At 40.5% G+C, this 23,925-nt stretch overlaps 1 protein-coding gene across 2 annotated transcripts in view; it reads right to left on the bottom strand.

Annotated features, from left to right (window-relative positions):
• xpnpep2 (X-prolyl aminopeptidase (aminopeptidase P) 2, membrane-bound) overlaps positions 1–23,925 on the bottom strand; it is a 35,452-nt gene that overhangs the window by 497 nt on the left and 11,030 nt on the right. The window contains exons 2-22 of one of the 2 annotated variants that reach the window (XM_077608598.1): positions 15,059–15,146; positions 12,051–12,204; positions 5,791–5,852; positions 5,045–5,155; positions 4,914–4,977; positions 4,449–4,553; positions 4,297–4,383; positions 4,070–4,213; positions 3,261–3,362; positions 3,092–3,173; positions 2,756–2,960; positions 2,379–2,468; positions 2,189–2,298; positions 2,039–2,116; positions 1,559–1,630; positions 1,431–1,491; positions 1,266–1,335; positions 1,033–1,137; positions 801–860; positions 210–286; positions 33–122 (exon numbers count right to left, since the gene is read on the bottom strand). In XM_077608598.1, coding sequence (XP_077464724.1) covers positions 33–122; positions 210–286; positions 801–860; positions 1,033–1,137; positions 1,266–1,335; positions 1,431–1,491; positions 1,559–1,630; positions 2,039–2,116; positions 2,189–2,298; positions 2,379–2,468; positions 2,756–2,960; positions 3,092–3,173; positions 3,261–3,362; positions 4,070–4,213; positions 4,297–4,383; positions 4,449–4,553; positions 4,914–4,977; positions 5,045–5,098 — 1,656 coding nt within the window. In that variant the 5' untranslated portion in view covers positions 5,099–5,155; positions 5,791–5,852; positions 12,051–12,204; positions 15,059–15,146. Of the gene's footprint in view, positions 1–32; positions 123–209; positions 287–800; positions 861–1,032; positions 1,138–1,265; positions 1,336–1,430; positions 1,492–1,558; positions 1,631–2,038; positions 2,117–2,188; positions 2,299–2,378; positions 2,469–2,755; positions 2,961–3,091; positions 3,174–3,260; positions 3,363–4,069; positions 4,214–4,296; positions 4,384–4,448; positions 4,554–4,913; positions 4,978–5,044; positions 5,156–5,790; positions 5,853–6,718; positions 6,850–12,050; positions 12,205–15,058; positions 15,147–23,925 lie in introns of those variants that run through there. The other variant, XM_077608597.1, reaches the window with a different exon arrangement.

Here is a 23,925-nt window from a genome sequence, read left to right on the forward strand (position 1 = left end):
GTGAGAATCAGTTAAATCCATAATTAGGGTACCTGGGCTGGGCTCAGAAGAGAAGTGTCAATCAACTTTCTGTCGTAGGGAACCATGGACACAGTGTCGAATGTCAAGTAGTTATGGCCATACTGTAGGAGAAGGACAGAATCAATAACCACGTGCTGCTTTTCAATAATAAATGACTGACCAATCGATAATGCTTGGGTTGTCTCTACCTTTGTTTGGAAGGGCACAACGACTGCAATGTCTTCAATGCGGATTCCGAAGTCGCTTTCTTTGTAATAACCAGGTTCTGATGACAAAATCTGGTTTTAATACTATGCGAATTGGATGTACCATCATTTTCGGACTATACCGTCAGTTTATAGTCCAGTATTTCTTATATGATGATTTTCTTTACATGCCAGTGCACTATTTAACCATAATAGGGTTGTTAAAAGTATCAAAATATCAGTATGTAGCTGGATAAGATATTGGATGGCAAATTTGTTGTTACTTATTTGTTTTAACATGACTACAGACCACCAGAATTTAGCTTTGGTGGGGTAAATTTGATAGTAATAGAGGATATTTATGAAATTTCCTTATGAACTCAATGCCTGCCATTGGTGGATTTTGACCTCCAATCCAATTGAAGTGCAAAAGGCTGAACAAATGTTCATTGGCTGCCACCCTGCCAGTTCAAATGGATTGCATGTCTACTCATGATAAATTAATTGGTGTGAGGGTGCGTCTAGTCCAGAAGTGATACTTTATAACAATATATACTTTGTTTTTAAAGTGTTACATGTCCTAAAACATCTCACCTATTGACGTAAACATGCCTTCTCGAAAGGGAATGTTGTTGCCCTGAAACCCAACAGGCCCTGGACAAAATAATGATTATTTTTTTAAATGAATGAGCTCCATAAACGCTATGGAAAATGAATTAATGATTGAAAAGCAAAAATATTTTCCGAGTTATCACTTTGAATGAAGAAAATACCGTTCTAATGTACATATGTACTAAATGTGAGGGGGGGAAAAGAGTCAGCGTACACTCATGAACCCCGAAATAATTCCCAACCCCGTGTCCTGTGCCATGGCCGTAGTTAAGACCCACTTCCCACAATGCCCTGCGGCCCAGCATCTCCATGTTGACACCTGGGGGGGGGATGGAGAAGCACATCAGAAACTCAAGACAGGCTGCTACAAACACAGCATGGCAGTCCAACATCACCACCTGCTGGTTTTCCTCTACCGTTTTGGAGTTCTCAATCAACATTCCTCACCTCTGGTCCCCGAAGGAAATACTGTTCTAGATATTTCAATATTTCCTATGAGCACTCTGGTGAAGGCCTCCTGGTTATCCAACACAGAAAAGGCGGCGTTCATGAATCGTGGCTTGACAGGATTTCAATTCCTGCATCTCATTGACTCGTTGATCTAAATGTTACCTTTTGCAAAGCGGTGGGGGTCCCCCAGTGGACGGTCCTAGTGATGTCCGTGGTCCCGTCTCTGACAAGTGATGACCACGATAAGTGATGTGTGTGCACGTGTGTGTGTGCACGTATTTGTTACTCACAGATACTGACCACCAGAATCCACCAAATACATCTCATCGACGGTCAGCTTCCTGTTGGTTTCTGCTGTTGGGCTAAAAGCATGAAAAATGCAGTGACGTGATAAATCAACAACTAATCAGCCCATATAACACAATTGAATTTCCCGAGTACGGGATGAATAAAGTCATCTAATTGTGACCTACAAAAGTAAAGTCCTTTAAGGGATTTAATCTCCAATTTTCTTTTCAGATAAAACTATTAAAAAGAAAGACTAGGACAATATTTCATTGCAACATTTCTATAAATAAATACAGCAAGGTTATATTATTGTAAGTGGCTTGGAAATTAAATGAATGATTGAATGAGCGTCTTTTGTTCGTCATTGCCTGCCATTGACGAACCAATTTCAACGAATAACACAACACATAAGTTATATATGAAAAAATTCTCAAAACCAAGGTGCACAATTGAACTATTTAACATATTGTCCCATGCCTAACCTGTAATGTGCCAGGGCAGCATTGGGTCCACTTGCAGATATGGTCTCGAAACTTGGGCCCTTGTTGTCATTCTGTTTGCTGAAGGGAAATATCTTCTTAGAATTGATACCTAATCCAAGTTTTCTGATTTTTTTCTGAATATCTATATACCTACGACAATGATTGACATACGCCGAGGCGCTCAACTCGGTCTCCTTTCCTTCCGGTACCACCTTTTCCAACCACATGAGAAGTTGGATGACAGCAACTGCGTCTCTCAACTGGAACAAAGACATGATGGCATGTGCATTGTGCATATCTTATTACCATAAAAAAAGTTAGTTTAATAAGCACGACGTACGTGAGCGTCCCTTAAAATGCGCTGCTCTGTGTCATCTTTCACCGCTTTGGTGATCATCACGGGGGAATACGAGCTGGTTGTGAATTTATCCTGCAGGTTGCACACGTGAAGTTATATGCGTTTAGATGAAGAAATCATTTGTAGTGATACTTTTTTTTTCAACAAAAAAATAAGTTTTTGGTTGGGCTGAAGAGTGTTAGAACATGAATGCTCATTTCCAGTGCCCATAAAATTTTAACAATGAACAAATTAACAATTATAATATATAATAATTAACGATTAATAAACAGTTAACAAGAAATTGATACCAAAATGCCCCCAAATGAATTAGAAAATCTACCAAAAGTGGGATCCAAAATGCAATTGAAATGACATACCTCAGTTTTTATGACTTCATAAAGAGCGTAGTTAGTGTACTCAACGCCGATCCACACTTTGATTCCCGGCCGACTGTTCACGTACTCCTTAAGGTCATCCAAAATAACGTCGTAGCTTTTTAACTGCACGCAGAAAGGCCCGGTGCATGAGGCGTTCAGGTACACCTCAAGCTCCTCCGTCACTCTCTCTTTGTGCAAAAAGAGCCTAATGGACAAAATAATTTAGTTTTGAATTAGACAGAACAAAATAGCATAGTGGGAGGGAGTAGTATCTTCCTCCATCTCCCATTGAACATGTATAAAAACTGCACTAAACTATGACATTCTTTCATGTACCAGATCTCATCCATTGTCAGCAAAGTGTATGAGTAGAAGAATGGGTTGTAGGGGATGTCGTTGCCACGCATATTAAACAGCCCTTGAAAAGAAACACGTTGCCCAGCAATAAAATTATAGTCTAAATATGTCATGCGATGAAGATTCTGTAAATTATGAAGTGACTCACATGCCGTTTCATCAAGCGCCGACAGCAGGAGAGCAGTGGGTTTGTAGGGATTGTCCTTCATCTGATTCCGGATTTCTTTCACTTTTGCCTGCCAGGACCTTTCTGTGTTGAAAATGTTATCCTATTAGTTATATAGAAGCTGGGTGAATATTTACACCAAAAGACTACTGTTGTCACTGTACTAAAATTTGCGAGTTAAGACAGAAAATCCCCCCAAAATAATAATAATGCAAAGAACTCACTAGCATATTCGAAACTACTTTTTTTTTTTAAATTTCATTTTCATATTTTTATGATAACAGACATTCTTCTTTTGTGGCTCTTAAAAACTAATAGTGAACGTCAATATCCTCAAAATACTTTAACACGTCAATAGCGTTATAAACCATTTTATGGGCGTGTCATTTGTAGATAGCATACACAACTACACATAATAATAAAAGAAAAGCAAACCGTGCCTTCAAAATATTAACTAAGTTTATCAATTTGAGTAAACTTGTCTTATAGCACTGATATAATCAGTAAATTTACACAAGCATCAAATCTGGATAGAGTGTTTTTTTACCCCAACGTGCTGTCAAACCCACGCGCTAACATTAGATTTATGGTTCTCTCCATTAGTTTGATTTTCCAACTGCATGATTTGAAGTCTAAATTGCCAGATGGATGCTGCAATAACTCCCTTCCTCGTCCATTCCCCCAAAGTTGTCATTAATCTTTCAGCCATACAAACATCCTTGTGCCCTTTATGACGACGCGCATCACTGCGGGTTTATTTATCAGCCCCAGATAAAGGAAAGCAAACGCACGTATGACCCTGTCCGGCAGGCGGATGAGACTTTCAGGCGAGATGGCGGGTCTGTCCTTCCAGACTCGGTCCACCAGGTTGCCAGGCATCGACATGAGGCTCCGATTGCTGGACTCCAGACTCATTTTGTAGTCTTCCTGCGTTTCTAACGGAGGAAACGCCAAAGGATGAAGCACTCTGAGGGCAAGAACGCCGCCCGCGAAGTTAATTAGGTCGACCGAGACTCACTGAGGGAGAAGAGGAAGGGGTCAAAGCCGATCTGGCCTCCCTGCGGTACCTCGGAGATGAGCCACTCCGCTATGCTGCTTATGTACACTGTAGAATTTCCAACAGGGAAACAATGATTCAAGTCTTTGAAAGGGGGTTATTTTCATGCCTACCGTCTTTTTGGAGATCCCAGTTGCAGTCCAGCTGTCTCTCGGCTTGAACCCAGTAGCGGCTGTCCGTCCACAGCACCGCTTTGCCCGGCGTGACCACGGCCGTGCCTGCGGACGCGCGGGAACGTTCAATCAGCTAATTTTGGGTAATTGGATTGGATTGGATAACTTTATTCATCCCGTATTCGGGAAATTTCATTGTGACAGTAGCAAGAAAAGGCATAGTTATAATGTATGCGAGAAGGAAGAAGGGAAGGTTGAAGGAATCGAACCGCCAAAGGCCCCTGCCGCCTTTTATCTGGCTATTCCACACGGAAGGGATAAAGTGAGTTTGCAGTAGCGGTGGGACGGTTAATCCCGAGTAAATCATCATTTCTGCTTGAGTGAGGGGGAGGCTATTAAGAGGAGGATGAAAAGCGGTGGTGAGTCGTTGGAAGGACGGAGAAAAAGGTGGGGGTGGGACGCTACCTGCGGAGCCTGTGAAGCCCGTCATGAAAGCCAACCTTGCGTCACGTGGTGAAATGTACTCGCTCTGGTACACACAGATGACGTTAAGGAAGGTGCAAATGAACGGTAATTACATTTTATTACCATCATACCAAGTGGGCATCTGTTCCCGGGATGATGTAGGCCAAGAGATTGGAGGAGAGCATTTGTTCTCGCAACTCTTGCAGCTGGAGACTGCTGTTCACGGCTGTGCTGGGGAGATACTGACACACACACACACACACACACACACACACACAAGTAGTGACAGTAAAAGTCACAGTGAAATGCTGATTCATCTTTTCTCATATCTATCACTGGCGATCATTAACTGTGGAACGCAACTGAAGCTATTGTGACAAAATAACATCACGGCACTTCAAAAGCAAAAATGTGAATTAACAGTTGAATCAACAATTAAAAGCACTGTGATTTTCTACAATACAAGTGTTAAAGAGAAAACTGACGTGCTTGAGTGCTCTTGATGGTGCTAGATGCCCAATTTATTTGGACAGGGAGGGGAAAAACAACCTAGTCCAAGTAGTGTGTGGATAAAAAAAAACAAAGTAAAGTAATGTGCCGAAAATATTTCAATGATTGCATTTGTGACATTCAACATGAATAATCTAAAACCAAAGACTATTAAAAAATGATGCCAAAAAATGCATAATTGCTAAATGTATATAATTGGATATATTTTGGAAATAGCCTCAATGCAAATCTAAAAATCCCAAAATAAAGATTAAAAAATACTACATTTTTTTCCAATAATCAACGATCGCCAATGCATATCCTATTATTGATCAATTCAACTCTCTTTTTCTACAAAGATATTGAATTTTTGTTATGCAGAGCTCACCGGTGGGGACAGAGAACAATTCCTCTCGGTGGCCTCCAACAAATCCACAGCATTGACGTTAACTGAAATGAGAAGAGACCTTAAAATGTCTTCCAAAACAGATTGTCACTACTTTTTTTTAATACTTAGACATGAACATTCACAAAACCTTTTAGACAATCAACAGCATATAAATCACAATGTCTCATTCAATAGTGTGCTGTCATGGCGCATTTTATGCACCAACATGCATTAAAAAAGAAGGCAAATTTTACTGTCAAGCGTGACCTTTCGGTAACCCTTTCAGGTACAGTGCTCACTATTCAACAGTTGGCACTTTTAACCCTTCGTAGAGCGTTTGACTAGTATTTTTAATTCATTCATTGTCCCAACCAATTTTCCTCACGAGGATCGCGGGGGGGTGCTGGAGCCTATCCCAGCTGGCCTGACTATTTTTCTTCTTTTTTTTAATGTAAATATTAGCAATGAACACATTTAATTGGTAATCATTTTTGTACTTTTCATACTATAGCATAATAAATAAAATGAAAAGTGAATGATAGTAAAATGAATGAAAACAAAATAAAATACATGCTGTTTACGGGTCCAGTTGACTTTTTCCGCCCCTTACAATTTAATTAATTGGATGATATCGATATTGATAGACGTCCAATCCGTTTTATACTGTGAGTTGAAGCCCAGGCAGAATGGATTGGACGTTCAACTCCATCAATGGCAGCCAATGAGTCAAAAATAAATAAAATGAAATCATACTGCGTGTATGAAAGGGTTTACGAAGCTTAATTTGACCACATGCAATTCAACGTTTTGATGGTAGATTATGTCGACATTCCAGGGTTTAACAACATTACTTTGAAATGTAAGCCAACACAAGCAGAATGACACCAATAAGGAGAGAAGAATATTTTGGAACATCTCCGAAATGTACCTGTCAGGGCGACCAGAAGCAAGGCCAACAAGGAATTCATCTCGCCTCAAGCTGACTCGGGCCTGACTGGAGCAGGTCCACCTTGAAGGACTTCTTTCAATATGTGCTGAGAACTTAAGTGTGCGTACTGACGCCGTCCGTCCGTGTCGTGTATGTCACTTCCCACTCACTCGCTCTCTTTCTCTCTCTCTCCTCTTTTCTCACTCAATTCCCTCCTACGCCTCTTCCTCCCCCGTCTCATCTCAGTTGTCTGTCCCCTGATTATGTGAACTTTGTGCCTTCTTTTCTTTTGATGATCAGATGCTTGAATTGTTGGTGCCAAGATTTTAAAGATCGATGAAAGCTTAACCTTTAAAATGGAGTCATGCAAATGTGTTAACTTTTCAATGAGCCATTTCATACACAAATTATAGCTTTTTTTAAAAAAAACAACCTTACAGGGCACTCGCTTAACTTATTGACTGCCTATGACGACACTAGACGTCCAATTTTGACTGGGATATTTGTTCAGTCGCCCTTTTCCCAACCAAAACAAATTAAACAAGTTGTCAGTGGCACAAAAAAAAATAGCATTCACAGCCCGTTTAAAATGAATTGAATTGAATGTCAATTGCCGTCAACGGCATTCAATGATTTAAAATCTACTATTAAAAAATTAAATAAAAACTTTTTCAACTTTAGATCGTTACTTGGGGCTGTAACCAGTGTGGATTTCATTCATTTAGTTTGTATTAATTTATAAATGCATTTACAATTGAAATAAAAAAAAATACATGTATTTAAATGGCCAAAAATAGTCACTTGCACATGAAAGGGTTAAAGAGGCAACTTTTGAAAAGCTGTCTCCGAAAGGATGATTTTTTTTGAACAAATGTCCGCTCCATCTCCTTTTGCTCGAGCGGTGAGCCAGAAACAGCTGCGCTCACTTCCTGTTATGATTTACAGTGTGTGCTCAGACTTGTCAAATGGTGCCCTCGGCATCCACAAACGTCAACAAGTGTGACATATTCCTCGTATTGATGACAGAAAGAGTCGTATGGCACACGCAGAAGAGGGCATGTGTTCCGTTTGGATTCGCAATCGGACATCTGTCCTAAAGCACCGCAGCTGCACTTTCAATGAAGTGACACTCACTTTTTTGCATATGTGAATCCATCTTTTCCAAATCCATTTTGGAGTATGACTATCAGAAAGAATGCCATAATCATTTTGTGCTGATTGCAAAATGTTATCGAATTACAAAAGGCTCATATAAGAAAGTTATCGTCAATAATTTAGGAATTCTGCACTTAAAAATGAGATCGAGGGTTCAATTCCAGTGGGTTCGGACCTTGGTGTTTGCCGTTTGCATCCCTTGTTGGCTGAGATAGACTCCAGCACCCACCGCGACCCTTGTGAGGATAAGATGCTTGTAAAATGAATGAATGAAAAGTTGAAAACGGCGGTAAACATGACCCTGACCGAGCTATTTTGGAATGTGTTACAGCCATAAAATTCTAAGTTAATGATTATTTGCTATAAACAATAAAGTTTATCAGATTGAAAATGAAATATCTTCTCGTTGTAGTTTGTGTCATTAAATATACAGTTGAACATGAGTCTCAAGTAATTGTATTTTGATGTTATGGTTCTAATATCATTGCAATTTGGGTAGAAAACTGTCTTCCAAAATAGCACATGGGTATTAAAATACTTTTTTTGAATTCCAAATTTCTTTATATATTATATATATGTGTATCTGTTAACATCATTATTGCCAATGGTAACATACAATTTTTAAATGGACAAAATCTAAATTAATTAAAGGAAAAAAAATGAATTTTAAATATGAGAAACTAGTAGTGATAATTGATACCATTGTATTTATAGCCAAAATTATTTGACAGTACTTCATATTAAATTAACTAAAACAACATAGTATTTATTTTCCATTTTGGGATCCCTTTTGTTCGTTGTAGTTCGTGTCATTAAATATACAGTTGAACATGATTCTCAAGTAATTGTATTTTGATGTTAAGGTTCCAACGTCATTGGAATTTGGGTAGAAAACTGTCTTCCAAAATAGCACATGGGTATTAAAATACTTTTTTTGAATTCCAAATTTCTTTATATATTATAAATATGTGTATCTGTTGACCTCATTATTGCCAATGGTATCATGTTCAATTTTTAAATGGACAAAATCTAAATGAATTAAAGCAAAAAAATGCAATTTGAAATATGAGAAACTAGTAGTAATAATAGATACCATTACATTTATAGCCAAAATTATTTGCCAGTCCCTCATATTAAATTAGCTAAAACAACATAGCATTTTCCATTTTGGGATCCTTTTTATTTGAGTCTAAATGATGTGTATGCCCAAAGCCAACACGAGGGTTCACTGTTGCCAAAGTAATTCAACCTCCAACAGCCACTAAAAACACGTGCTCCCAAAAATAAGCCACACACAACCAACCAGCTGGACTCTGAGCTTTGTGTCTGTGAGAAACACACGCACTCCCAACAGCGTGATGAGGCACAAAGTCAAAGATCAATATTAATAAACAGTAGCCATGGCAACAGGGCAGAAGAGTGCAGGAGTCAGAGCTCAGTCAGAGGGGAAGTTAAGCCTCAGAAAAGAAAAATACATGGTCATTTGAAGAAGAAAAAGGAGACAGATAAGAAAAGTTTGCTTGTATTATTGGAATCTGACCCCAACAAAGGTCATCAATGTGAAGAAAGGTTTAAATAATAGCAGATGGGCACTCATATCAAGGCTTTGGTGACCCTTTAGATAACGTAAGGCTGAGTAAACACGAGTGAGGGGTCGCTCACCCGTAAACATCAATGTCATCTTGTGAAAAGTTTCGGAGTTAGCAGTAGTTTTGAGAACCTTTGGGTAAATCCCGATAAAATACGATTTCCAATTCAAGGCTCACGATAAGGATTGTCTCGCAACAAGGCAATACAACAATTAGCGATACATGTTTCGGGAATTCAGTTGAGAATATTCTAAGAGAAAACAACCAATTTTTAAATTGAAAAATAAACAATAAGAAAAACTATATCTCGAAAGTGCCATTGATGGCGCTTGACGTTTATTCGCCCAAAGAAAAGGAATTGTTAGCCAATGAGTTAACATAGACACTATTCTAGAAGAAAAATTGCTTTAATGGAACATTTTGGTGGGAGTCGATTCTTGCCAGGAGCATCCCGATAACCTATTGGCTCATAAGTATCGATAATATCACCATATTGATACTTAATCCTGCTACTCTGAGGCCAAAATTTAAGAATATCGACTTTACTTGAGTGAATGGAGGCCCTAAAAATCAGATCTCAGAATTACTCCTCATTGCATTAGTGAAGGATTAATAAGTTTTGGAGTCATATTTGACTGGGAGAGATAAAACATTATCGACTTGAAAGTGGGAATGTGGCCAACGTGATTGCGGCCGGTACCCGATGATGGAATCATGAGTGAGGACGGATGGCGGAAGGTGGGGAGGACTGTGACGTTTTGCTTTGATGCGTGTGGCAGGTCACCAGTGTGCATGCGCGTGTTGGATAATAGCGATAAAAAATGAGATTAGCACTGTCGGAGGTGATGGATGGAAGACTTCAACCTCGCAATTCACTTAACACAGTCTGCAGTTGGGGAAAGGTTTTTGACGCCTTGTCTTAGCGATACACAAAGCAGACGTGCAAGCTCACTTTCTCTGAGTGCATACACTTCTTGGTCTATACACTATTATATTTGCAAGAACCCGACTCCCATGTAACGTTATAGTAGTCTGGTCGTATACTGTTCGAAAGCAGTGTTGCCAGTTTGGAAATATTTTCCAGCCAACTGGGTTATATTCGAAGACTGAGTGTGGGAGGGTAATGCATTGTGGGGTTGATCAAATTTGGGCTACTCTTGTCAAATCTTAACCCAGGGGTGTCAAACTCATTTTTTGTCGCGGACCACATGGTAGTTTCGATTACATCCGGAGGGCCGTTATGTCTTCCAACCAGGCTGCCAAATGTTATCGATTAATAAATTGACAGCTTTCTCGATCGTGCTAATCGATACATCATTTTTGGACATTCAAATTAGTACAATTTTTTGCAATTATTGATTTAAAATGAGGAAACACAGGAAATAATCTACAATCTTCATTTGAATTTCATCATAAAACTAAAAGTTGGCACTCGTCATTTACTTTCTCGGGCCACACAAAATGATGCGGCGGGCCAGATTTGGCCCCCGGGCCACCACTTTGACACGTGTCTTAACCCCTCTCAAAAAAATACAAGCACTACAAAATAGTCAATGTCGGTCCTTTACCTCTGCTGTCGCCATGGCAACTTAGGGCACATGGATCACTCCTTACACATCCATGATAGAGACACAGAGGCCTGGCAGGAGTATGTGTGTTCGTACCATGAGACAAATTCACAAAACGAAACTAATATACACTGTTTTGGATGTAAAACAAGTCGACATTTTGACTATGACGGTTCCCCGTAATCACCCTCGCCACTTTTGTACAGCCAATGCGCAATAAAACAGATGTGTGCGCAAACTGCATCAGCATGCATTCACACACTCGGTCTCCAACGCAATATGCTTACTGGGCTGAGGTCCAATCACCAGGATTAATGCAGCTGTATCACATTTTACTGTAGAACACCGGTCCCGGGGCCCCCTGGGAAACAAACGAATCTGAGTCTGCAATCCCTCAAAGCCTGCCTCCGATAATCGAATCAACTTTTGAGGCTGTGGGTTAGCCTTGCGTTGAGAAATTTGCAAAACCCGCTTACACCCGTTATGTTCCTCGTGACAGACACCGAGCGAATGCAATTTGAAAATGCAAAACAAAAACAAAAGATTCTCTGAACAAACTGTTGGGTATGATGCGGTATATGTGGCTCACGAGTCTGGTGTAGAAATACGTGAAAAGCGCCGGAGTTAAAACCGCTTCAAACGGCCTTGAAACCACAGAAATGCCCTCAGTGATTAAACGCCAGATCGGGTCCAGAGAAAATATTTGAGGATAGTTCAGAGGTTGACCGCATCATCAGACGATTGCTTTGTGAAATATGAAGAGTCATTGCCTTCATCTTGTTCTTACGCTTCCTTCCGAGGATAAACAACTTGTTTGCAAAATCCTTTTGACTGTGTTTCCCATGTATCAGTTGTATCGCCATATTGTAAAATCATCTTTACCGTGAGCCTTGTATTGCACATCAAATCGGAACGTTCCCACCTTATAGCGAGCCAAAGTTTCCGATCGCAGACCCTAACATAGGCGGAGTAGTGTCAGGGTCTCAAATGAATAGCAAAGGAAATGAATTGTTTGTGTACCTTTGGTTGGATATACTTCAACGGAGTCCAGAAATAGGCAAAACCGAAATGAGCTCAGCCTGGAAACAATGCATTGTACGGAGCCTTCATCTCACTTCCTGTCTTGTCCGGAGAGGATCGGCGTGGCTCGGAGGAAGTTGTTGACAGGACGGACCTAAAGAAAACACCCAAATAAAGAGGTCAGTAAACAGGAAAGACACCTGGCTGGGGAGCACGTTGCCTTCAGGGACACGCGCCGCTGAGCTCACGCTGTGTTGTTTCCTGGCCATTGACGAGGTTTCCTCATCATCGACGGATATGCGTGCGTGCTAGTACGGTCTACGATGTCTTAGATTGTTTATATAGTGATACCAAAAACTGGTATCATTAATTGCATTGAAGGAAGCAGGCATGTGGGTCGGAATGCTTTGTCTCCACTGACCTTCACATTGGTTGCGCCTAAAAACGCACACTTCATACACACTCCTTGCGCCTCCAAAGATATGACATGGCTCCAATCCAATGCCTTGATTAGACCAAGAAATATGACTATTTCTCAACTTGCAAAAATCTTTTTTTTTGGTGGAGCAAGATGAGGTGAAGAAAAAATGAGTTGCGCAAAAATCCCCAGAAAAATCTGACGTCTGCCAAATCTATCATCAGTTGCCCTGCTTAAAGAAGCATTCATATGTTCTGCATTTATGTTTAAAGAAATAGAGTTCATTATAAGTATAGTTGAATTTACCGTTTACATATATTACACTATAAAGGTATGTACAGTGTACAGTATAGTCATTTTTTTTTTGCTGACTAAACTATGAATTCTGAATAAACAAGCGAAAATAACACATAGAAAGTTGAATACTGCTTTTCCACAAATAGTGTTCATCGCTCTAACAAAATCCATTACTGGGGGGGCTTAACTTACAAGTTTAATTTCACAACGCAATAAACTCACACCTTAAATCCTATTTCTCCATTAAAATAAATAAATATGCTATGAATCGATTTCAGCCCCGACGTGGAAACAAAAAAGGTTTTTGAATCAGGAACTCTAAAGTTCATGCATAAAAAAATGGGCCAAACTGCCTGTTTCTCGATCAACTTTTTATTATTATATCTTTTAATGAACTCCTGTGCATTGATTTTGGACATCTGCTTTATGATGATGACCTCCAACTATGACGCACTGTGTCAGTGTTAGCGTCTAGAGGGTGAATGTTTTATTTAAGTAGAATTAAGAAGTAACTAAGCATTTTAGAAGCAGAACCTAGCTAACAAGAATGTGACCCAAAAATGGAAGACAAGTAAACCTAAGCATCCCCACGTAAGTGCATTTTCTAGTTAGTTTGTGGATTTATACGCAATGATGTAGTCAGTCAGTATATCTCTTCTTGTGATTGTTGCAATGCAATTCTGAATTCTTAGGAGGACAGTTTTGCATCATCAGCCTTACTACATTGTTTGGTCTCCACACAAGACATATTTTAAGACCCATTCAACTTTCCTCTAGTGGAACTTCCGCCCCTATCAAGACAAGAGGACACAGGCCTCTCCGAGCCACAGTTCAAGCCCTCCTCGAACTTCGTCGAGCTACTTGTGAGTGTTTGGTTGAATAGGCACAGTCAAAAAAGGAGGGAAAAAAATAGAAAAAAAGAAAAAAACAACTACTATTTTTTTTTCATGTGGCCTGGATGTAAGGGCTTTGGTTCAAGTTAGGATGGCAAATGTTGCAAAGACATTCAGGAGTTCATAAGGAGCTTGAGAGGGGGATTAGTGCCTAACTTGACCCCGTGACCTCCTAAAACAAGCCAGTACTATTGCTCACATGGGGGAGGGAAAAAAAGCTAGGCACCTCCGACTCGCGGAAGCAAATTCTTCTTTCCCTCTGACACTTGTAAAGCGCTCAACTCATGACAAAAGGAGCAGCGCATGTCACAGGCGACCAGTCAAATCGGGCCATTACAACGCGCCGGTCAGAGGGAGGTTAAGCCAAAAGCCGGGAAATAGTGAAACGGAGACCCGAGTGCTTGTCAAACGGAATGTTGAATCCACGAGAAACTTTAATGACAGATGCGAGTCCCTGGTTGAAAACATTATTGATTTTCTTTTTTTTTTGACTAAAATTAATTGAGGGACACTTTTTTTTGACTGTTGATATTGTGGGAGGATATTAAAGTGTCAGTGTACCCTTATCTAGCGTAAAAAAATATTTAAGCAACCCACATCTGCCCAGCGTTGACAGGCCAAGCATAATACTATATTTAATGCAGAATGCTTTCTCTCACAGTACATTGAAACGATGCTGGGCCAGCATTTAAATGTGTTTGTAATTAAACTTGATTGATATATTGGCTGGAAATAAAATGTTTTTTAGAGGTTATCCATATGGATATTTAAGTCACGGTAAAACCATTTCAGAACTTTCATGTGAAATTTAAAATTAAAGTTTGTTTGTAGTTTCAAAATGACGTCAAATAGATTAGATTGTACAAGTCTATGCAATCATAAATTTTGTTTCATGCATCGCTCTTACTGGCAGGCCAAAGAAAAAGTGTCTGTCATAAATCCAGCAGTCCATACATATGGCATGGGCTCTTTCGAGTAGTGGAAGAAAAAGGAAAAAGGAAAAAGCATGACAAAGTGGTAAATGGCAAGAAAGTGACAACACGCTGAGCTGCTACAGACCATCACGGGGAATTTCCGGCTTGTTTAAGTAACCTTTGTTCAACTAGCTAATGTTATGACAACATGAGCTCAAATGTGATGGATAGACAAGTTTAACCCAAGCAACCCAAAGACTTACACTTAAACTATAGATTCAGCTTTCATAAAATGTGAATGGAGATTTTCAATAGAATGGCTCAAGAGTCATAAATGTTGTGGAAGATTGAATGCTTGCAGGTAAATTGTATCAGATTTCCAAGCAGACAATTTAAATCCGAGTGTGCCGAGTCACATTTTATGACACTGTTAATCGCAGCAAATGAGTTAATATATGTTAAAAAGTATAAATGGCTTGTAAATACCTGATGTTTTACACCTGAGGCTGTCAATCCTCACAGTCAAAATGGATTGGATGTCCATTGCCGTCAATTCTAGTCAATGAATTAATATCTAAAGGAAAGAGAATACACAAATAAATACCAATTTGCCAAAAAAATAAAATAAATGCAGGTTAACCTCTTAGTATTTCAGAAAGAAATCCATGTAAAAAATGTCATGGCCACTGTGAGAGGGGATTACAAAAATAAAAATCCCCCAACATTATATTGAAAAAAGCCACATTACCACCCATTGGCATTTCTCCATAACACAAACAAAGCAAACAAAATACATGAACTCTCCAGGTGCTCAATAGGAGCCAAGGGACAGTTGGAAAAAAAACAACAACCCAAAAACACAATAGTCGCATTCTTGGCCACCTCGATGGATGTAGACACGCCGCTCAGGTTCTCGGCCGTTTCCTCGGCGCACGCTGGGCGTCCTCCAAGGCCGTCCGCATACTTTCCAGACGGCGCATCCGACATCAACACTTCACCCATAGAGATTCCGACATTTTTTTTAGGCAGCAGGTGTGAGGTATGCGCGGCGACGTACTTTCCAAGGATGTAAAGTCAACGGAACACAAACAAAAGACCTTTCCCCATCACGGCGGGAAACAAAAGCAGTGGAATGCGGGAAGATGACTCTATTCTACAGATGGAACAAATATGTTTGAGTAAGATCCTGATTGAATTCAAAGCTCCCAACACCACTTAACGTTATATAGCGACTTCAATCTCGTAATATTCCAACTTATTACTTGAAAATCATGATATTACATGAAGGAATCTTTTTCGTTCAGTTTTTCCAATGGACAATGAAGTCAAGCAACACCTCAATTATAAATTAGTGAAAAAGGGCATCTGGGAAGGATGTGTTTATGTCGAAATAACTCAAAGCTGCAGAGAAAACAGGCTGGTTATCACCAAAAGGGAAAGACATTAGTCATTCGGCAGAGAGGCAGGAAGTGCTAAGCACATTTTAAATATCGCCATGGTGATTGAGGGAAAATTGGTGAGAGCTGAAATTGCACGTAATTGCCTTGTCTCAACCTCAGTGACAACCAAGCTTCTAAAAAAATGGGCAAAAAATCATTTGAACAGGTAAAGCAATATGTGCAAAAAAAGTACTGGCGATACAAGTTCATGGTTTTGCTCATTGGCCATTTTTTGTTTCTCGGATAAGCGTGACAACGAGGCTTCTTACGGGAAATGTGTTTATCGTCCTGGCTGTCAACTTCATCTCGGCGACGCAGCCGCTTATCATCATCAGGAAATCCCTCTGCAGAAGATAGGCCAATTTTGTTTGTTTGCTTGTTTGTGTTGAAACGTTTCATTTCCTCCCAGTCACAAAGCGTGGCATTGTCGCGTGCAGCTGGAAGGTGGTGATGCAGCATGTGGCGCTTTACAGTAATGGACTCATCCATCAACAATTAAGACACTTTGACAGGTCGCTGCTGTGGTCAGTGTGACCAGACAGCAGGTTCTGGTTTGTTCTCAAGTCCACAAATAAGAGCATTGCAAACATTGGCGTTACTTCTTCAAGTGTCAATTTTTTTTAGCCAAACTAAGAGGACTAAGTGTATCCCGTTTATCGAAAGAACGGTTTAAAACGAGTGTTCAAAAATTCGGAGCATTTCCAAAATTTTGGGGGAAAAAGCATAACCTTACAAAAATGTCAAAAAATGACATTCCAAATTTGCCTTTTTGGCCTCTACCAATTGTCCTGAACATTTTACGATACTCAGTTTCTCAAATTTTGAAAAAAAATGTCTAAAAATGCCAAAAGTGACTGGCGCCCTAAATGCACTTTTGGGTCATATTTGGTCCGTGCCAAGACTCCTGACACCAATTCTAAACATTGCAAAAAAGATGGGATTTTAACATCCTTGTAACCCTTTGTATGATTATGTTGTTGTTTACAGTCATTTCTCGAGGGAAGCCACTAATCTTCATTCAAACACAAATGAATGTCAGCCTCCAAGAAAAGGAAATGCACATTTGCTCCAAATCCTCTTAAATTTCACAGGCGTGGGACGTGTCACGTCTATGTTCTGTTCCACGCTGATGAGAGTACGTTTCAGGGCAAGACTAAAAAAACGTGAGAAACGGAGCCTCTCTAATGCCAAGTAAAGCTCACTGATCCACCAGGCACCTGTTTTTTGCTAACCACAGGAGACCCGAAAAAAACACCGGTATAAGACCGCAATACAAGAAATCTCAGCGGATTGAGAACCCTTTTGTGACAAATCCACGGATCCTGGATTATTCCCACCCGGCGTGGGGGCCGGCGACACAGATGGGAGTGCACACGGGCCCGTGATAGCTTCCATATGTCACCTGTCCCTGGAGAGGGTGCGCACTTTTTCTAATGTTTTTCTTTCAATCTCTCATCTCTTGCTCTGTTTAGCTCTTTAAACAGCTTCGAGTTGGATGGGACAGGGGGTGTATAGACCCTGAACACTGGCGAGGTTGGCGCGGGTCAAATGTGATAGCGATTAATTGCAGAAAACATTTCAGTCTCATGCCTGAATGATTCTTAGGGGGTTAAAGACAGGACGAGTTTCGCAGGCAAAAAGTTGACAGGACATCATTTGTACGTGTTGGAGTGTTGACTGGAGTCCTGAAATTGCCATGCTGCTAATTGCTTTTCTAATTTGACCCTTTCGATCTTGAGGGCATATTTACATTTTTTTTTTTTCAAATGACTGTGTAAAATGGGCAAAAAAAAAGTCAGTAATGAGCGCACATGGGATTTCCTGCAGCCGTAGTGAGTGAATAATGTGGGCTATTGGCAGTTTTAAAAAAATAAATAACACTTTATGGCCACCTTAATATATTAAGGTAATGCATTATGTCTTGGTTAACACGTGTGTTTTCATTTCTAGTGAGTATACCAATTGTCAGATTGAAAGTGTGGCACTCCGTGGCCAGGAGCAGTCAGTCAGAAGCTTTGGAACAACAAGACCGGGGAGGTTTGCCCTCGTGGAAGTCTTGAGTGACACACGAGAGCTCTAATATTCCCCGTCTGATTATAATCCCTGCGGTGGAGCTCATTAGCCAGGCATTCCCGTTGAACCCTGGCTGAGTCGAGTCGAGGAACTCAGCTGTCACTCAACACCTTCTTTCTTCAAACAATAAGGGCATCGGGGAGAAATAATCCTGCGCTCTCGTTTTCGGCATTTTACGAGTAGTGTGGTTTCAGATCGGATTTTTTGTTTTTATGATATGGGCTAAAAAATGACTGTCTAAGACTTGATTAATATCATGGAACGTTGGAGGAAAGAAATCAAAATCTCATCCAAATTTGTTATGACATTTTTGCCATAACTAACCTGAGAGTACATTTCTCTCATGGTATGCACGTGTATATGCTGGTAGTTTCACACTTCTATCCGTCCATCTTATTTACAACATTAGGGTTGTACCTGCAATGGAGCTCTACATTTGGATATTGTTCAATATCACATTGGTCCGTGTGTAAATCTTGTTTTGATTTGCTTGGAAAATTCTGCTGCACTCTCAAAAGTCTTTCTTGGTAGGACAAAAATCCCACATCTTCAATGTTCTAGCCGTGCTGCCATCTTGGTCTCAGTTGTTGTGTCGCCCACTTTAGTTTCTTCTGGGCGTCCTCAAAGAAACAAAGAACTTGTTTGAAAGCAAACAGCGCCATTGAGGTTTACCTCCTGAAAGAATGCAACCAACAACGCTGCCACTTTCCATACTTAAACGTATTAACGGAATCCTGACAGGTTCAGCTACTGGACAAAGGTTGAACGGAGTTTCTCCTTGTTGTCTTTTGGTCCACGCGCTCGATCCCCGAATTTGAGCCTCTGCATTCGATGCTTCGTGATTTTCAGAGCGTTTACGGCGCAGGGTGCAAAAAATAAAAGGGGCCTATAAAATGACACTGGGCGCTTGGAAGCACACAGCTGCCAAGGTGATTTACTGCACGCCGGCTTTTCCTGAGGGTGACAGCGGAGACGGCGAGGAAGAGTGATTCCTCCCCTTTTGTGGGGTCCTCTCATAAAAAGGTTGAGTGATGAGACCCCACTGATCTTATAACATTCCTTTGTTGTTTGGCTAACAAAGACAAACAGAAAACGATACGCCACTCACGCTAACTGGCCGGTGTCGCCGAAGCAATGACATCGCTCTCAGTTTGAGCAACTTTTTCACAGTAATTTAGTTTTGAATTTTAACCAGGAACTAGTTTAGCAGTCTGCATTATAGGTGAGAACCTCTGGGTACGTCGCGAAAATGATCCCCGATTACGGGCCCAAGTAACAAGCGAAACTGACATTCGCCAAACAAAGCGCTTGGTATAGCCATGCAAATTCCAATCAATCTTTTCTTTCTGAATTACATACATGCATCAAAGTTGCCTCCAAATTGCAACACGCCACAAGATTGAAGGACGCTCCGCCTGGGAAACAGATGGCGGCCACTAACACCGTCACCCACCCTGAACACTGAGATCCCAGATCAGACCTCCGGCAAGCTCTCCGCTTGCTCGCAGCGCCTCTCAAATCTCCAACAACTGATCCTCGCCAGAGCCATCAGAAGATTAGGGGACACACATGAGTGAAACTGACTGGACAGCTGAGCCTCATTATCCGTCCTCTCTGACTGCCGGTCCATTTGGGTTCAGTGGATGTTTTGGGTTGGGGACAATGGGACAGATGATTGCCCCCATGAGGGAGAGCCCTTCAGGAGCTACCTAGACTGAAGGGAGGCCCACTTATTCACTGTCTGGATTTAAACAATTAGGCAATTAACCTGTTAAGAGGGATCAATTGGCTGTTGGATTAAGGCCAATTGGAAATTCTGATTTACTTTAGATTAGATCAAGATTACGAGGTGAAGATCATGTTCTCCAACTGATTGCAGTCTAACAGAATTATTGAATGACGGTGGTCATTATTTATTGAATATGGAGTAAATATGTTTCAGATATTGGCCCCTCAAAGTCAAAATGAATTGGATGAAGGAGAACACTCCTCCAATAATATAGCACTGCTGTATTTATGTACATAAACATTGCAGTGAAAAAAAAAAACAATTTGCTAATCCTCATAGAATATCGTAAATTGACTTAATGTCCAACAGAGGGTGCAAAAAATAGCTGATTTTTCCCTTAAAACTGTAGTCACGGGTGTTCCTACTATAGCAGTTCTATTGAGAAAATGTGAGTGCATGTGGTATGTATGGCGGGCTATGGAGTGGGTTTTGTGCTCTACGAGGCCCCGTCCAGATCAACAAGGACTGAAATGAGGCATGTCATCACACTTCTGCGACAGCAGCAGACAGACGGTCTCTGCTACTTCCCGTGCAAGGATTTTAATATTTCCCATCTTGCACACCATCAGCACTTTTTATCGGATGGGCAGGAAGTCACGTGGCACACTCTAAACCATCTGAAAATCTAATAGATTTTTGAACCTTAAGAGACTACCTGAACCCGGCGAGCCTCCACTAAAACTCCATGAGAAATACTACTCTTGCTTGGGTTAATCCCTCGTATTACAAGCGGTAATTATGAGGGGAAACAATCACTTTGACAATTGGACCGGTCATACAAAAAAGCCTCAGTTAAATCAGATTATGAAAACCGGTTTATTAGGACGCAGGATTGTTAATCCTCTCTTATACCGGAAATCCTGGGCAATGGAAATAGCCCATTATGTTAATTGGCTGTTTGGATGATGCCTTAAAATTCCCCAGTTAATAGCATGGATGCCCCTGATCCAATCACGTGATCACAAATCGGACCCAATCACTTCATTTACAATAGATCAGAATTGGGTACACAAAAAGACGTATTTTTAAACCCAAATCATCTGATTTGGATTTACATGCAACAATCTGTCCCTAGTACTGCTAGTCATGTTTCCGTTCTTCATGGTCACAAGTCAATTTTTCTTAAATTCAAATACATAGTAGAACTCAATGTTAACAGGTGCTAATCCTAGAAATCAGAAGCCGTCGGGAATAAGTAAAAAGAAGAAAACTAGAAGGACGCTGGAAGAGAACATTGCTACGCTGTGGCCAGTAAAGTAGAAAAGAAAGAAAACCATGTCAAAATGTAGTCTTCACTGGCTGCATTTGGTTCTCACGCTGCCAAAATAAGCTTTGTTTTTTGTCTTCAGAGGGACAGCCGAGTTGGCGATACTAGCATGAAAATCTATCAATTGCTTTAGCAAGTCTTGCATGTCAACCAAGAAAGCCCCCAGACAGTGCTTCAAATTAATAGTACTACCACAGGCATTTCTGAAGCAATTTGACGGATCTTTGATCGTCTGGGACCTCAAATATACGATGACTGGCATGAGCAGAAAGACGTTATTCCGAATTCAATGAAAATAGGCCTCCCCTTGGGTCATTTTAAAATTAACCAGTACTCTAGGTCTGTTGGAAAAAAAGTACCCTAATCCAGCAACTTGTTTTCTCTCAAGATAGCGGATTCCGTTTCCTGAATTTTATGATGTCAATGTCATTGATAGCCGCAATATCTGTGTTCTAAGATGTTTGTCTCACTGAAGCTACACACCGCAAAACAATAAACTGTTAGAAACATATGACATCTAATTTGAGATCCTTCAAAAGTGGTTATTGGGTCATAGCAAAGCTCCACATTCTGAAACCTTTTATTGGGCACACTGGTATCCAACGTGACCTCCAATTTAGCTTGAGGTAAACAGCAGTTTCAAGCCCTCATTAGCAATCTGCATACATCTTACATGTATATGTTAACCTGAGTAATTCATATTCATAGCTGCCACTTCCACTTCTCTCTTGCCACTTGAACCTTCTCAGACCTGCCTGTTGCGGTGCAAATGTCACCAATGCCCTGAATGGCATTTCACTTTCCTCTGGACCTTGACTTGGAGTCCCTGTAGTGTCTAATGACTCTATGTGTTAACTGTCACGCCACCCTTGAGCACCGCCTCACCTCCAAACCATCAGCAGACCACCAAAGGTGACCTTGGAAACTACACTCTCACAAGGAACAGTCAGGAAAGTTCTACAGAAGTGTTTATCGTAAACTCATTTCCGTGCATTGATCATTGATATATCAACATACTGTGAGATTACAACAGGAGGTATTAAGAGTTTCCCACTGTTAGTCTTCGTATTATTACAAGCAGTGACCTAAATTTTAAGATTTATTTGAAAGATGAAGCATCAGTCTTTCCCAACTTTTCAAATCAGATCTGTTGTTAGCATGTCTAAGTCTGAACAGAATGCCAAGGTAACAAATTCAAGTGCATCCTTCTGAAAAAGATGCCAACGTTGAGTGACGTTGATCTAAACACATGATCATCACGATGCGAGCTGAGTCTGAAGCCAAAATGTTGCAACGCGCGTTCTATTTTACAACACATCCATCTACGAGGAACAAACTTTACACGCACTTAGCAGCCAAGACAAAAAGATAAATAGATCCGTCGTCACAATGAAAAGAATGGCGTCCAAACGTATCCTTCACAGCCACTATAAAGCACTCCGCTGCCACAAAAACTAAACTTGTCAAGAAGATGCATGCGCTGCAAGATGACAAACGACTCATCAAAGTGTCAGCACATCTGTTGAGAGTCAACAACTCAAACGCAGTGAAATATTTTGCCTGTTAATGGAGGGAACAGGCAAAAATCTGCTGTGAACACTCCGAGATAGCTGCTTCATTTTTTTTATTACTCAGGGAAATAAAGGAATACAGTAAGTTTTGTACTATAAAACTCTACTTTTACGTCTTTCGTAGCGTTTTTAAAAGCATACAAAAGTATTGAAATATGAGTATTGAAATCTTGTATTGTTGTATCGGATATTATTCTGATTGGAAATTGTTGTCAGCTAATCGCAAGGCACAATGAGACAACCAACCAATCTTGTAGTAGACGGCCAGAAATATAAATCAAATCAAATAAAAACAGATTTTATGGAGACTCTAATTCAATATCTAAAAACCAGCGGGGAAAACTAAATGCGAATAATAAAATAGATCTTGTTAATGACCATAAAACATCTGTACTTTTATTGAAGACTCTCAACGGCACAAGAAAGAAGGCGAACGCGCCAGTTCTTTTTTGTATTATATGCTGTTTCTCATCTTCATCAAAGGGCTGACTTTGAACTTTCTTTGCTCGCCTGGTCATGTCTGCAATGGACATTTTTCAATTGCAAGAGAACCCAGCGAATTAATGAAAACTGGGACTAGCTTTGAAATTCAAAGTGCATTCAAACAAAGGCATACAAAAAAACTCAAAGTTCTGCTTCATCTTGTATTACAATATATTGCTATAGGTATTCAAATGACCAGAATTTTTGGACACACCAGTTCAACCGGTCAACTTGGAACCGTACAAGACCATCAAATCTCTTTTCAACACTGTTTTTTTGTCCTGTAAACATGAGTTCTCCAGCAGGGGCAATCATTCCCATTGACTTTTGGAGGATTCAAGTGATGAACAAAGCAGCTGTCCCGTACCCCCGCGTCCCCCCGCCAGTATGGAAGTGGACTCGCCCCTGGCCCCCCTTCGCAATCTCCCGCTTTTTTAACGTGTGCGCTGGCGAGGAACGCAGTCATCTCGCGCCAATGTCACATGGCGGCACTTTGCGGCCCCCGAGGGCTCTCGAGCTCCCTGTTTCGAAAATAAAAAAACATTTGCTGTCAAAACAGCGGACGGAAGGATTTAAGTTATGGAAGCCGGCGCTCTGCAATTCGGGAGAAAAGATGGCGGCTTGTTTTTTTACAAAAAGCAGCTGTGCTTGAATTATAAAACAACAAATTATTCATTCATTCATTTTCCCAACCGCTTTATCCTCACTAGGATCACATGGGGGTGCTGGAG

The sequence above is a fragment of the Stigmatopora argus genome, chromosome 9 (genome assembly GCF_051989625.1).
Source record: "Stigmatopora argus isolate UIUO_Sarg chromosome 9, RoL_Sarg_1.0, whole genome shotgun sequence".
Classification (NCBI taxonomy): Eukaryota; Metazoa; Chordata; class Actinopteri; order Syngnathiformes; family Syngnathidae; genus Stigmatopora; species Stigmatopora argus.